Below are 15,429 nucleotides of genomic sequence, written 5' to 3'. Positions count from 1 at the left end.
GGGGATCCTCCCAAATGCTCCTCTACTGGAGGGCTACCTTCCTTCAGCAGAACGGTGGCCTGGCCCCAGCTGACTCCACTCCAGCTTGACGGTCACCTCACCCAGAGGGCAGGGTCTCTGCACTGTGCCTTCAAGGCTCACCCAAGTCCTGGTCCTCCCCCGACTGCCCCCTTCCTCCCTGCTGACAGAAGATTCTAGATCAGGATGGGTCAGGGTACATGAGAGGGTCACACCCCTGGGTGTGGGCACCAGGGCCAAGACAATTAAGACCACAAAGGGCCTCCTAAGTGGCACGCGTGGCCTCAGCCCAGCAGTGACAGGAGTGAGCCCCTAGAGGTGGGCATGCTGAGATGGGGGAATAACGGGGGCCAAGGTGCCAGACTGAGCAGGTCTCAAATAAGCGAGTCACACAACGTGGACACATCAAACACACAGTATGCTTCCATTTTTGTATTTTAAAATAAATATCACATATAATAACCAGAAACTGAAATGACACTGTTACCAAGCAATGATGCTGGGGCCCTGTGGAGTGGCTTGCGGGAAAACAGAGATGATTCCCTTTGGAGAACACAGATCTCTTTTCAAACTTTGGTCACCAATGTTATAAAAACAGCACCCCCATGTTCTCTGGTGGCAGCAGCTCTCAGCCTTCCATGGCACCCCAGGCCCTGGGTGCTGCCTCAGTGTCAGGGTTTCAGCACCCTGGGGTGAGGCTGACCTGCTGTTCAAAGAAGCTGGAGGTAGGGCCTCCCTCTGAGGGGAGAGGCCATGGGAGGAGGCCCCTCTCACAAGCGGAGCTCCACACCTCACACGCACCTGGGAGTGGGGTACCTGCAGACACGGATGAGAAGTGTGTATATGGGGATAATACTCTGCGGGCCCCACTGTGCTGATACACACATGTGTTACAAAACACACAGGAAAATGATGGACAGGATGTAAATGAAGTAAATATTTTTAAACATCTTTCTGCAGCGGCCTCCGACCACCATGGCTTCCTACCACCATTCACTCATATTCTTGGGCACAGTCTTTTCTTCAGGGCAAGTTTGCCATTAATGGCAAGACTTAAATCTACTTCCCACTGCCTTTGTGATGCATCACCTAGGGCCCACTTATCAGGCCCTGGAGCATCCCCAGGTCTGAAGCAAGTGGCGCCTTGCCAACAGCTCCTTTTGCAAGGAAAGGCGGTGGGCTCTGCCGCCCGCTCCTTTGCTGGGGCTGTGTTGTCAGCATTGTCTCGCGCTGGAGTTTCTTAGCAGAAACCTTTTAAGATGCTTTCGGGATAGACACTTTCAAAGAGACACAAAAGCAGAGGGAAGAACACAATGAACTCCCACGAAGCTCTGTCCTGCATCACAGCAGCTCGCCCTGCCTGTCCATCCACGGCACAGCACTATGGTCACGCCTCTGAAAATCCACAAGTCAAACTCTACTACAAATCCAGATTCTGCTTCCCTACTGTGCCCTAAAGTTTTTATAACTTCCCTCCCAATCCAGGATGCCTCGGAATTCATGTACTCCATTTGGGTTTTTGTTTTTTTCTTTTAACTTCTTTGAATCCAAAGCAGGGGTGCCTGAGTAGTTCAGTGAGTTAAGCATCTGACTCTTGATTTTGGCTCAGGTCATGATCTCAGGGCCATGGGACTGAGCCCTGCGATGGGCTCTATGCTGGGCATAGAGCCTACTTGAGATTCTGTTTCTCCCTTTCCTCTGTCCCTTCCCCGCCCTCCTCTCTCTTCTTCTCAAAAAAACCCCAAACAACAACAACAACAACAAAACGAGAAAAAAAGAAACAACAGAAAAAAAACAGGACAAATGATGTTGAGCCGTGACGAGTATCCGGGCCAGGAGGAATCTTCTCTAGCCACATATTCATTTTGTGGCTACTACTGGAATCCAGAACAGAACCGCCAAGCCCACTTGGGCAACCACGAGCAGCCAACACCACGCCGCACCCACGCCTATGGAGAGCTGCTAGACATTGGCACCGTCCTGCGGGCGCCTCGCTCTTGCCTCGGGCCCCTCGCACACTGAGCCACTGCTGCCAGTGTCGATACACTTTTTTTTTTAAATTTCACGTTTGCTCTCCAAATGGCCCAGTGGAGCCATAGAGATAAGTATGGTCATGAAAGCCCACCTGGAGCCTTTGCTATTGTCGCCAGCGGGGAGAGCCCCATGTCCCCCAGCTCAGAGCATGCTATCATGCCCTACAGACTTGGGTATTCTTTGCTTACCAGTGTCAAGATAACCGTGTCCAGGAAGTGGCTAGACTACCCTGAAGGCCAGCACCCTCTGCTGGGGTCAGGGCAGCGGGCCTCGGCCTAGGATTCACCACCCATGGCTGTGATTAGGGCAATGAGGAACTACTAGATTTAGCCTTCCCAAGGTACCCAGTGACACTCGGGCCTGGAAACCCAAAAGCTATTTACTTGTCTACTATTCTGGTGGGACATCTACACATTATACTCACAACTCTTCTGAAAGACCAAGTTTGCGAATTTGGGACCTGTTTTCAATAGGATACTTGGAGGACACAAGAATGGGGTGACCTCCCAAGCAGGAGCAAAGACTGGTAGGTGTGGTCCCTCTGTTGGGGCCTCTGCCATCCCCATCTCTGCTCCCTGCCTCTTTCCAGCTGCCAGGCTCAGCACCTCAGTCCTGTGAGACCCTGCTGTCTTGTGAGACCCTGTCCCTCTTCAGGGAAGCCAGCTGCCCAGGGCTTTTGAATACCAATCCTGTCTGTGCCTCCACTCCCTCTATGTAAAAACACAGCCTGCCTCAAGGCCACTCCGGTTGGGAGACAGGTGGGCTCTAAGGTCAGTCCTCTTCGTTCTCTACAGTGAGGTGCACAGAGCAAGATGTCTGGGGTCCCTGGGGCCACCATTCCTCACTTGTCCTTCTCAGAGATACTTAAGAAATCCACAGTGGGACCAGGATGTTTGGGGAAAAAGAACAGGAACCAAGCTCAAACCACAGGTCCAAACAGCACCCCAAAAATGAGGCCTGACAAGGGGATAGGGCAGGGGAACATAGCTCAGGCAGCAAGTGGAGAGGCTACAGCCAGGGCCTGGGTGAAACTTGCCAGTACCAGGGCAAAGAGGTAGGAGGGGAGGGACAGGGACAGGCGGGCGCAGGACTCAGCTGCCCACACCAGACATGCTTCCTTTAAGTTAAGTTGGTGTTTCCAAGCAGCTCAGCATAAAATCTTTAAAGTAACACACATGTATACACACACACACTCCATTTTAATTCCCTCTGCCTGATGACTTTCCTTCCAGTTTAGATTCTCCTTCTGGATATCTCTATCCTAGAAGGCTTATCCCTCCCTCTCTGTGAGCTGCACACTCTGTATGCTCATTTTTATACCCTAATTAAAGGCCTTCACTTAAAGGGAAAATGGACAGTCTAGAAATCTGGCCAAGTGAGAAGGAAGCACAGGTTCCAGAAAAGGCTCTAGCCCCACACAGGGCCTGAAACAAGGGCCTTGGGGTAACCGCCCATCATCATGGTGCTCCCCACAGCCTGGGGCCTGTTCCTCTCCATGAGCCCTGCACCAGGCACCGCTGGGGAGAGGGTGGGGGGAAGTGGGGAGCCCCCAGCAATATCTTCCTAGTCAGGATAATGCCCCCCACCCCAGCCCAACTGCAAACCCAACAACTCTTCAGAAAGACTTACCCTTGAACGCTACCTCCCAGCGACCTTCCAAGGAGCGGTTCCGGCTGGCGATGACATACTGGTAGCCGACCCACAGCCTGCAGGAGGGTGGAAAGGCAGCAGGCCTCAGCACGGCAGGGAGGTGGTGTGAATGTGGGCACCTTAGAGTGACCTTTCTAATATCAAGTTTTTAAAGCATTAATGATTTTTTAAAGTTTTGATACTTAGTTTTAATAAAATGCATTAAGTCTAAACTATAAATTCACAGGGCAGAAAAGGTTGTACCTTGGCTAACTCCTGCCAAGCCCATTCTTATTGGCCGATCCAATAAAGTTTTCACATTCTGTGCAAGACCAATCTTATTCCTGGGGCATACAGAGCCCCATGAATACAACTCCGTGAATTTACCAAAACCACAGAATGGCGTGCTCTTAGGGTATGTGAATTACATCTCAATAAAGCACAAACCCTACTGCATCTACAGTGTGGTGCTGGGTGAAACCGTGCTCACGGTCTCCAGGCTGGTCTCCGCTTAGAGCCAGCTCGCCCCAGACCTGCAGTGTGCTTCTGAGCACACACGTCACAGCACTGAGGGGGCCATGCTCGTGGACCTGGCCGACTGCCACAACCACCTGCTGAGTGTGTGCCTCTCACCCCAGCCTTCCAGCCGCAGTTGTGGAGATGCCCGCCAGCAGGCCCAAAGCCACTGTGGGAGCGCTAGCCCAATGCCACTCTTGTCCCTTCAGCCTACTGCCATGCACACGCCCACTGTGGTGAGACAGGGGGCTTCCCCAGCCAGTGAGCTGAGCCCTCTTGCTTCTCCAGGGACTCACAATCACACTGTGATCTAGAAGTTATTTTGTAGCTGTAGGAGGAGAAACAGCAAGGTGACTATGACCTGCCAACATCACAGGACATAACAGGGGAGCCTGAACCCAGCCAGGGTCTTGAAATGAAGGCCCACTCTCTACCTGCTGCTGTCGTTGTGCTCCTACAGCAGCGTGGCATCCCTGAGACGGAGTGCTGGCCATCTGGCAACCCCTACATTCCACTCCCCCACCCCACCCCGGCAGCTTGGAAGAGGCAGCAGGACACCACCTCCAGAGAAGGACTACCACAGTCCTCAGCACACACCTGACCCCCAACAAGACCCTCGAGACTCTGGGCTTGGAGATACTGGCGGCTGGCTATTCCCACATTTTCTCCACAATGTCACAGAGCCTTGGGGTCAAGAGCCAGGCTCTGGAGCCAGGCTGCCTGGGCTGGAACCTGGGCATTACCAGCTAACGTGTGCCCGTGGTTACATGTTCACCCACCCTGGGCCTGTCTTCTCACCCACCAGCCTCCCGTGGTTTCTGGGAAGACTGTACACAAGTGTGCCAATGGAAAGCACTGAGCACAGGGCCTGACAGAACCATCTTCCTCGGAAGAAACCCACACCCACTTGTATGGCCCTTCTGGCAAGCCCATGAAGCCCCATCAAACAGCCCGTCCCAACACAGCTGCAGCTAGACCCAGATGGGAGCCAACAGGGACCGGCCCAAGGGGGCACAACGTGGCAGCTCATCCCTGCCCCTCTAAGAGCTCCCGGCATCATCCTGATGCCTGCTCCAAACCCCAGATCGCTATTTGTTTCCAGTGGATGGGGCTGCCCTTCCCCAGATGCCGGCCAGCTAAGCCTGAGGAGTATCATGGGTGGCCAGAGGCCACATCCTTAGTGAGCATCCCGCTTGCAGGGTGGCAGCCTGACCTCAGGCCTTGGGTCCCCAACCCAGGACTCACTTGTGCTGGTCCTGCCACGCGAAGCTCCGCTCTGGCTGGTCCCATTCCTGGGCCAGGACGAAGCGCAGCTCCTGGTCGGTGGAGAAGGTGGCAAGGGAGCCGTTCACACGCTGGCAGGTCTGCGCCGCGTCCCAGTAGTTCTCTCCGCTCAGGTAGACCCGATAGCAGCTCGCCGTGCCCTCATAGTGGTGCCACCCCGTTGGGCACTTCCCTAGGAAACATGAAGGACGGGAGGGGAGTTGTCCCCTAAATTAGGATCCTCACTCCAAAATGCAGTTAGACATGCTGCATCTGAGGTCAGAAATCACCCCGGGGAAAATGAGGCTCGAGAAGCAAGCTCTGCTATGAAATGCAAGTTTCTCGAAGACACAGATGCAGCCCAAGGCACAAGCACATGCAGGGACTCTACTGATTTTTGTAAGGCCTTTGATTTACTTGGCAGGAAAGACTGGCTGTCCAGTGCATTTCAGTAAAGTAGATTTCATTCTCGGGTGAAATGTGGTTGACAAGATGACACAGCTCCCCATGCCTGCTCACTGCAAGCCTGGCGCGGGCAAGCAGAAAGGCTCCCCGTCCACACTGCCCACACTGCCCCCACTACCCCAACACCTGGCTCTCTGGCCACTCCGCCAGCAAGCCCACTGCCTCCCGAGCCCAGTCCTTGGCCCTCATTTTCTCTTCACAAGGGTTTTGGCCAGCACTCCCCTAAAACAGAAACGTAGGGGATGAGTGCTGGAAGTGCCACTGGGATCAAAGGACCAGCCCCTGCCACCGACAGACAAGAAACCAATGCCCAGTATTTCTGCAGCAGGCAAAAGCGGAGTAGCCAGTGTGGGCCTGCATCTCCCTGAAGGGGGGGCAGCCCAGATGTCTCCTCACCAGGTGGGCCCACCCCCCGGCTGGGAAGACTCCTGCTAGACTGTGTGGCTGGCCTTATGTAAGCTCTGTGACCCGTTCCAGAGGATCTATAACCTTCAAATGCTGCGGCACCCACCTCCTAAGCACACATTCATGAATAATAATAATTTTTAACAAAGCCAGCTGTTAACAAAATCCAACTTTTTAATGCATCTACGTCCTGTGGACCTGGTAAAACTTCTGCAAGATGGATGCTCATGTTTTTACTGTTTAGAGCCTATACGTGTAACTTATTAACAAAGGTACAGAGATTCCAAGAGGGGAAATGGCAACTCTGGCCTGGAGCCAAGGAGGCCGGCCACAGCTGTGCCTTAGTGTGAAGAGGGGGACAGCGCCACCTGCCCACTGAGGAGGACCTGCTCACATACTGCTGAGCATGCACAAAGGTCCCTCGCTGTGGACCAGGAGCCAGGCCTGAGCTCATCCCTGCTCGGAAGGCACTGGGTGCACAGCACATCCCTGCTGAGTGTGTGGCATGGGCTGGAGGGGCAGGGGATCACCAGGGGAGGCTTACTATGGTTCTAAAGCTCCCACATATGATGTGTCCCACCCGCCACACCCCCTCCAGGTGCGTTCCGCCTTGTCTCCAGGAAGAGGTGGAGACACCAAGATGCGCAGAGGCCCAGCTTCCGGCCCAGGCTCCTCACCCACCACCCTGGGATGGGTCCAGAGGGAAACAGGGGTGGCAGCTAGCAGTGCGGAGCAATGGAAGGAGGGAACATTACTTTTTATTGGCTCAACTTTTTTAAATCATTTGAAATCTGTGGAATTATTAACCTCAGTAGAACCAGTACCCGTTCCAAAAAAACAGCTAAGTAATGAAAAGGGCAATGAGTGGGCTGGGACTCCACAGGACTGAGTTCCCTGTTGGCCTCTCAGAGCCTCGGTTTCTTCACCTGCCAAGCTTGCCCAGTGTCCCTTCAACTACAACAATCTTTGCAGTTCACAGCTATTATGGATCAAGGCCAAGCACAGCATCAGGGTATGGGGGGGCGGCTGATGCCAGCTTTGCAGCTCGTTCAGGCCCGGTCAGACCAACCCAGGTGCCACGTGGGGTCTGAGCTCTGAGATGCGCCCCCCCCAACCCCCGCCATGCTGAGTGTCCATGTGTCCGTGCGGGTATGGCAGGTCGGGGGATAGGTATTAACATAGCCAACGGCCTCCTAGGCCCTGCAGGAGACACGTCACATGGCAGTTCCTCCTGTCTTGGTGTACTGTACCTATGTATGTCACTACACCTGTCTGCTTAGGATGGGTGGTTTTGGTGTGGCTTTTCGATCTTTCAACCTTCTTTAATCTTGTAATGCTCCTTTAAAAATCTTAATGTCATGGGAGTTCATTAAATAATTAGTCTCTTCAAAAACGGTTTAACGACAGAGGTAGAACCTCCCCTCCCCATCAGCTGGACCTGATCTCTGGGAGCCTATTACTTCATCTACCAAAAAGCAGCTGACTTATGGAAACAAGCAGCCAGGTTCCAGAGTGGGTTCGCAGCATGGCTTCACCACTCAGAGGCTGGGGTGACCTTGGAGGGGTCACCATGCAGCCTCGGTCATCAAAGGAGGCAGACAGCCCGATAGCCCTGAAGGGCCATTTCTGGAGGCCAACCCTTTATCCAGCTGAGTGGCCCTGATAGCCAGGGGCCTCAGGGAGCCACAAGGTGTAAGTCCCAGACAGGGCAGGTCTGCAACTTACTGCTGAAGCGCACGGGCTGCGCCACATTCACTGCGTGGAAGTGCTTGGGGTCGCTGCCTCGGGCCCGGCCCGGCCGCGGATCCACAGCCTCCTTCCCATGGTAAGGACGCGACTCCCCAGTCACTTCTGAAAGCAAGAAGAGAAATGGGCTGTCAGCGCAGCTCATGCAGCAGCGAGGCACATGGCTGCGCAGGGATCTCTGTGGCCGGTGCCAAACAAAAGCACAACGTAGTCAGCCTCCTCGGGGCTGGGAAAACCAGGTCGAGCGGAAGGCAGCACACAGTCTAGTTACTCAGGTGTTCTTTAAAGTCTCGAAAACCTTGCTGCTCAGGCCCAATGGGTCACATGTGCTCCCTACGGAAATTATTCTTCATTTTGTTAGTACTATTATGGAAAGAGGTCTCTCCTTCAGTGCATTTTCTAATGGGCTGCTAGCACAGCACAGGGCTAGTCATTCCTGCAGCAAATCCCTCAGCAGCCCTGGTTCCCTGGCGGGGGTGGGGAAGAGTCTCTCCAAAGGCCAGGCCGCCCCTTGTACCCCAACTGCCTGGGAGCCTCCCGTGAGCACGGAGGGGGAAGCACTGTGTGACACCGTCTTCTGCACTACCCGCACTGGGCCTGAGTTGCTGGCTGAGCCCCTGCCTGCGGGTTCCTCTCAGTGCCCCAAGGCCATGGCCTTCTGACATTCCTGCCTGGCTCTTGGGCACCCAGCCCATGCCCCGCTGTGCAGATGGCCTCCAGCACAGTTAGAAGTGTGAACAGGAAGCTGAAGATGAGGAAGACTTCTAGTTTCATGGATCATGATCTGATAGCAATTCCTAAGTTAGTGCTTCCACAGTCTCTCTGTAGAGTTCTCCAACCATGAGAGCACCACTACCCTCCCTCTCGAAGGTGAGGGGTGATGCGGGGACGTGACATAATGTACCCGAGGCACAGGAGACAGCCAGGGGCAATGTCCCATCCGGGCCACCCTCCTCCCTCCTCTGCCCACATGGGGGCATCTTGGTGCACAGTTGAGGACACCTGGTACAAAGTCATGCCAGACAGCGGTGACCTTGGTCTGCAGGGCGGCAAACAGAAGGAAGCGGCTCTGCTTCCCCAAGGCCATGTCCAGCAGGCCTGAGACAGATGACATGGGGCACACGCATGGCGGGTGGGTTTGTGGGAGACCTGGCTCCATGGTGCTCCGCTTGACGGAAGCTTCGCCAGCTATCTGATCCTGCTCGTGTCGCAGACTCTAACACTGTTTTCATTTCATAAATAATCTGTATTTTCCCTCATTGTAAAATAACAAATCATGCATGTGAAATAAAAGAAACACGAAGTCTGAAAAGCCAAAACATAAACCACTACTATGCTCAGTCTGCTGCCCTTCCAGTCTTTTTTTCTGTACAAATCCCTAAAAATACCAGGATCACATCACTCTATTTTATGATATGCTTTGTAAGCTTGAATAGAAGCAGCTTTCCATATTCTCAAATGCACTTAAGAACACCACTTTTAATGGCCACAGAAAATTCTGTGAATGGATTTAGTTATCATAATCCCCTATGGTTAGAACTTTAGGTCATTTGGATTTTGTCATTACCCTACAAACGACTTCTCAGAACAACTTGTACAAAAATCTCTGGGTGTGCTCCTCCTCGTTTCTTTCTGAGACCCTGGGCAGGCCAGAAGCCCTAGCAACTCTGGCTCCTTCCCTTTATTCAGTACAGTATTTCCATAGCCCCTACCCAGGCAGGTGGTGTGGCTCAGGGGCCATCCAGTGACAAACCACTCTAAAAATATAAAATGTGCTACCAATGTCTGAGAGGCTGAATTCAAGGCAAGACCTTAAAGGAGAAGTACATTCAAGGCCTTCGGTGCAACCTCACTGCCAACACAACGACCTCACTGCAGTCACCTATGTGTGCTGCAGCTGCTCTCTTTGGGGCAACAGCAGTTCTCCAGGACCTAGGTGCCCCATCCCCACTGCCTGAGCACTGCCACTCCTGGCAGGAGACTGGCAGCTCTGACACAGGGCAGTGCTACAACGGGCATCCCCTTCACACCCCAATCCTGAGGAGGCAGGCAGAGGAATGGGGAGACACACCCTGAGGGATGGCAGACCAGAGACAAGGACGGCTTCCCAGCAGAGGGCACAGCTTAGGCAAAGGCCAAAGGGCGACACATTTGGGACAAGCTCGAGGACAGGTTTGGGTGTGGTGAACACGTTTCCCTATACCTGAATCTCAATGTGTCCCTCTGTCTGCTCCGACCAGCAAGACCTGTGATTCTACTTTGCGTCTTGGCCTCTGCCTCAGACCCAGCACAGCAGCACCTGTTCACAGAGACAGATGAAATCTGGGGCACAGGGCGCAAGAGAGACAAGGTAAGAGTGTGTGCTACCGGGGTCCGGATGCCGGCTAACTGTGGAGGGTGCGTGGGGCAATAAGGCAGAACAGCTCAGGGAAGTCAGCAGAAAGCCAAGTGGTGAGGGGGAAGCCACTTTGCACTAAGCAGGCTTCTCTGGTGGCTCAGGTGGCAATTCTGAGCCCTTCTCTTTTCCATTATTTCTCTTCAGAGCCAAACGCCCACACCCATGCCCTCATCACTCATTTGTTCAGCGCCACCATGGGAACCCACTGGCATAGACCAGGGACTTCTGAGTGTCCTGGGGGCCAAGAGAAGCAGAAATGGGTGCAAATGGAGAAGAGACAGAGTTCACTGGCGTAGCACCCCTACAAGCCCCTCAAGAGTACCTCTGACGGGGCGCCTGGGTGGCTCAGTGGGTTAAGCCTCTGCCTTCGGCTCAGGTCATGATCTCAGAGTCCTGGGATCGAGCCCCGCATCGGGCTCTCTGCTCAGCAGGGAGCCTGCTTCCCCCTTCTCTCTGCCTGCTTCTCTGCCTACTTGTGATCTCTCTGTCAAATAAAATAAATAAAATCTTTAAAAAAAAAAAAAAAAGAGCACCCTGACAACACCGAATCTCCTTCTGCAACTCACAGCATTTTCCCTTAGGGCCAGTTGGCAGGTGTAAGCTGATACCCCAAGAACCGGTTTCAGAATGCAGACACCCCAAAGCAACTCTCCTGTTCCTCTCCCTCCCTCTCCTGTTCAATCTCTGTGTGCCAGGTACTGTTCTAGGCAGGGGAATATAGTAATGAGTGAAACAGCAGACAATCCTGTCCTCCCTTAGTGAGGCCCTCGGCCTGCCTTCTCTTCCACGCAGCAAGTGGCGGAGGGCACACCTACACCCTGCGACTGGGAAAGGAAGAGTCTGAGCGCGCACCCCCTCCCCCGCCCGCCATCTTGGAAGGGGTGCTCTCAGCACCACAGGCTGTTGTGTATTCTGCTCTCTTCAGGTGTCCTTGCCAAGACTTCAGAATAACTCTGGCCACCAAAGACGGATGGAGTGTGTGGAAGGAGACATGAAGCAAGGAGGAGCCAACATGGTTGAGTTGGTACTAAGAAAACGGAGGGAAGGGGAAATGTCTTACAGATGGGAAAGCAGGCTCTTAAGTGTTATAAGGCTTGCTTCACGAACAAGTGGAAAATAGGAGACATGAGCCTTCCATTTTCTCCAGGTCCACTGGACCCAAGCCTCCTCCCACCTCACAGCATGTTCCCCAGAGGCCTGTTTCCGGTCATCTTCCCAAGCTGTATGCTGGGGGCTGGGGTGGGGGGGCGCTGGGGAGGGTTAGAGCTCAGGGCAGTGGCCTCTTGCTCCACGGGAGGCACCCAGCATGCCGGGTTTTCTGCTTTTACACCATAGGCCTCATAGGGAGAGCTGCGGGGAGGGGGGGATGAGACAGAGGAGAGCCTTAAGTCCAACGAGGAAACTGAGTCAGGTCAGACAGCGGCATGCTTACTTCCCCACATGTGTTATTTGCAAATAAAGGACAAAATGTGAGTGATCCTTATTTGTGTTTCTAAGATTGTATAACTTGTCCAAATACAGTATCAGGGTCCAGATGAGCTTGTAACCTCTCCAAATAAAGGGCAAGACAGACTGGTGCTTCTTCAGCACTCCAAGTGGTCAGAATGCATGTCACTTTCCTTCCGTACACCAAAACAGGCTTAGACTTGTGGTCAAAAATCAGATGTAAGTAACGCTTGCTTACCAAAAGAGGATTTCTAACAAGTGAGAACCTGAAAATAAAAATTTTGAGTGGTATTTCCATTATGTTGTACATTCTTTACATTGATTCTTTCCCCCCACCAGTCATGGCCAGGGTCATGGAGCTTATTAAGAATCTCAATGAGGCGGGATGCCTGGGTGGCTCAGGTCATGATCCCACCATCCTGGGATCAGGCCCCGAGTCGGGCTCCCTGCTCAGTTGGGAGTCTGCTTCTCCCTCTCCCTCTGCTCTTCTACCTGCTTATGCTTGCTCTCATTCTCTTTCTCTCTCTCAAATAAATAACAAATATTAAAAAAAAAAAAAAAAAGGAGTATCACTGAGGCCAGGGGCGCATGGGTGGCTCAGTCATTGTCTGCCTTCGGCTCAGGTCATGATCCCAGAGTCCTGGGATCGAGCCCCACATCAGGCTCCCTGCTCAGCAGGAAGCCCGTTTCTCTCTCTCCCACTCCTCCTGCTTGTGTTCCTGCTCTCACTGTCTCTCTCCCTCTCTCTGTCAAATAAATAAATAAATAAATAAATAAATAAATAAATAAATAAATAAAATCTCTCTATATATTAAAAAAATCTCACTGCGGCTAAAGGTTTGCTAGTTCAGCCAAGCCCCAGGACTGCCACCTTCGTCTTCATTCTATCAAGGTTTCGAGACCTATGCTTCTGAAATAACAAATGAGCACTTTTGCTTTCCCCTTTTATACCTATGTGGGCAATATGTAACTCACCACAGAGAATAACTGTAAAGATACAGCCCTGTCAGTTCCAAGCTCAAAATCTGCTTGCCTCCCGCTTCGAGGGTCCACAAATGTCTCAGGCACAAGTTCACAGAGGAAATGCCTTACCTTCCACTAAGGCTGGTGACAGAAGCTGAAGCCGTCAGATAGTCCTGTGACACACTCAAGATGTGGCCTTGGGTCTCAACTGCCAGCAGAGATATGGCAGAAGCAGAATGACCTGGTAGGAATCCTCACCCAAGGTATGTTATGTATTAATTCTTCATTTTTACGTACGTATATCACAAGATGAAATAGAAACGTGTCTCCCTTCCTCCCAGCCCCCTGCTCCTAACCCCGTTTCCTAAAGACATCTTTTTTACTCATTTCTTCTGATAGTTCGTCCATATTTCTAAATAATAGGTTGATCTAGCTATTTCCAGTTTTATCAATTTTGAATGTTGTCCACCGAGTTAATGTTAGGATGGGTACAGATTTAGCTCATATGCACTCTCGCCCACCTTCCTAACAGAGGAGAATTAATTTTGTAATTAAAATTAGTAGAATAATATAATAATGTACACTTAATGTACAAGTGTTCTTCACCTGTGAGCCAGAAAGCATACTAGGTATTTCAATTCTTCACAACTTTCCTTTTTCCTGGAATTAACATGTGCATTAATTTTTAAATTTGCTTAGCTTTTGGTATATCTACTGCTATTCTTTCCAGTTGCAATAGCAAGTAACAATGGCTAACCATAAAAATGTTAAACACTTGAAACATCACATCAGAATCTCCTGGCACCACTCCTCCCTGGGAAGCTCCTCCCCTACTTCCTACCTTCTAGCACAGGCTGAATAGGCTGCTGTCTGGGCTGGGGCATGGCTATAATCCTGGGGTCCATTTGCTGTCCTCCTGTACTGGGCCCTCTTTCTTGGACCCCAGGCTACCTTCTTTTCTACTTTATCGCCTCCTTTACAAGACACATCTTCCTAAGAAAGGGCAGGGCAACTTTTCTGAATCTGTCCATATCTGAAAACGTCTTTATTCCATTCTCATGCAATAGGTTCCTCTAGATGTAAAAATCCCAGGTTGATAACATTTCTGGAGCTTCTATTATATCCAATTGAACGAACATATTCATCCACCTCTAGTCTCTCCTGAAACTCCTAATTAAAACAAAAGTAATGGAATTTTTAAAAAGGCATAATCACAGGAATAAACAGAACAGGAAAGAAGATGGCAAAGTTGTAAAAACTGGAAAACAGAAGGAACAATTAGCTTACAGAAGGCAACCGTACATCGTAATTTGCCTAGGGATGATCTTGGTTTACGCCAGTTTTCCCAGTATCCTATCCAGTTTATTAGCATTTGTCAGTCTCAAGACTGACTTATTTTAGAAGCAAATCACTCAATTTATTTGAGCCCAGAAAGCTAAATTCTAGGGTAACAGATGAAAAGTAAGGCACCTATATCATATCAACTATACTTGCATTAAAATTAAAAAAAAAAAAAAAGGAACAAAAAGGAATCTGGCAATATTTAGCAAAACTGCATATACATATACACGGACCCTTTGACTCAGCAATCCTGTATTTAAGAATTTACAGTGAAGGTACATCTTCAAAAATTCGAAGGGGGGAAATATGTATAAAGTTATTTATTGTGGCATTATATTTAATAGCAAACTAATGAGAATAACCTGAAGGCTCATCCATAGGAGGACTAGTTAAATATAAGTATGGTAGGGGCGCCTGGGTGGCTCAGTGAGTTGAAGCCTCTGCCTTTGGCTCAGGTCATGATCCCAGGGTCCTGGGATCAAGCCCCACATCGGGCTCTCTGCTCAGCAGGGAGCCTGCTTCCCTTTCTCTCTCTGTCTGTCTCTCTGCCTGCTTGTGATCTATCTCTGTCAAATAAATAAATAAAAATTCTTTAAAAAAAAAAAACCATAAAAATATATATATATAAGCTTGGTATGTTCCCTAAGATGGAGCGCAACACAGTTGTAAAAAAGAATGAAAAAGATCTTTATGAATAAATATAATCACTTTATGGGTATTTTGTTAAATTAAAAAAGAGAAAAATGGGCGCCTTGGCAGCTTAGTCAATTAAGCGTCTGACTCTTGATTTTGGATCAAGTCCCGCACAGGCTCCCTGCTCAGTGGGGAACCTGCTTCTTCCTCTCCTTGTCCTCTCTCTCTGACAAATAAAACAAAAAACAAAACAAAACAAGAACCCAAGAAAGATAAGCCAGAAACTAATCAAATTACTTACCTATAGGATGTGAGTAGGAACAGGGCAAAGGGAGAAGGAGAGGAAAGAGAAGTTTTTCTTTTCTTTCTTTTTTTTTTTTAAAGATTTTATTTATTCATTTGACAGACAGAAATCACAAGTAGGCAGAGGCAGGCAGAGATAGAGGAGGAAGCAGGCTCCCCGCTGAGCAGAGAGCCCAATGCGAGGCTCAGTCCCAGGACCCTGGGATCATGACCCGAGCCGAAGGCAGAAACTTTAACCCACTGAGCCACCCAGGTGTCCCAAGTTTTTC

At 50.8% G+C, this 15,429-nt stretch overlaps 1 protein-coding gene across 2 annotated transcripts in view; it reads right to left on the bottom strand.

The window, feature by feature from the left end:
• Positions 1–15,429, bottom strand: part of DGCR2 (DiGeorge syndrome critical region gene 2) — a 92,339-nt gene that overhangs the window by 29,785 nt on the left and 47,125 nt on the right. Inside the window, exons 3-5 of one of the 2 annotated variants that reach the window (XM_080821538.1) lie at positions 8,056–8,181; positions 5,443–5,653; positions 3,682–3,758 (exon numbers count right to left, since the gene is read on the bottom strand). In XM_080821538.1, coding sequence (XP_080677664.1) covers positions 3,682–3,758; positions 5,443–5,653; positions 8,056–8,181 — 414 coding nt within the window. The remainder of the gene's footprint in view (positions 1–3,681; positions 3,759–5,442; positions 5,654–8,055; positions 8,182–15,429) is intronic. The other variant, XM_080821539.1, reaches the window with a different exon arrangement.

The sequence above is a fragment of the Martes martes genome (genome assembly GCF_963455335.1).
Source record: "Martes martes genome assembly, chromosome: 13".
Classification (NCBI taxonomy): domain Eukaryota; kingdom Metazoa; phylum Chordata; class Mammalia; order Carnivora; family Mustelidae; genus Martes; species Martes martes.
The sequence above is the reverse complement of the archived record's forward strand: the minus strand, read 5'-3'. Positions and strand labels throughout refer to the sequence as shown.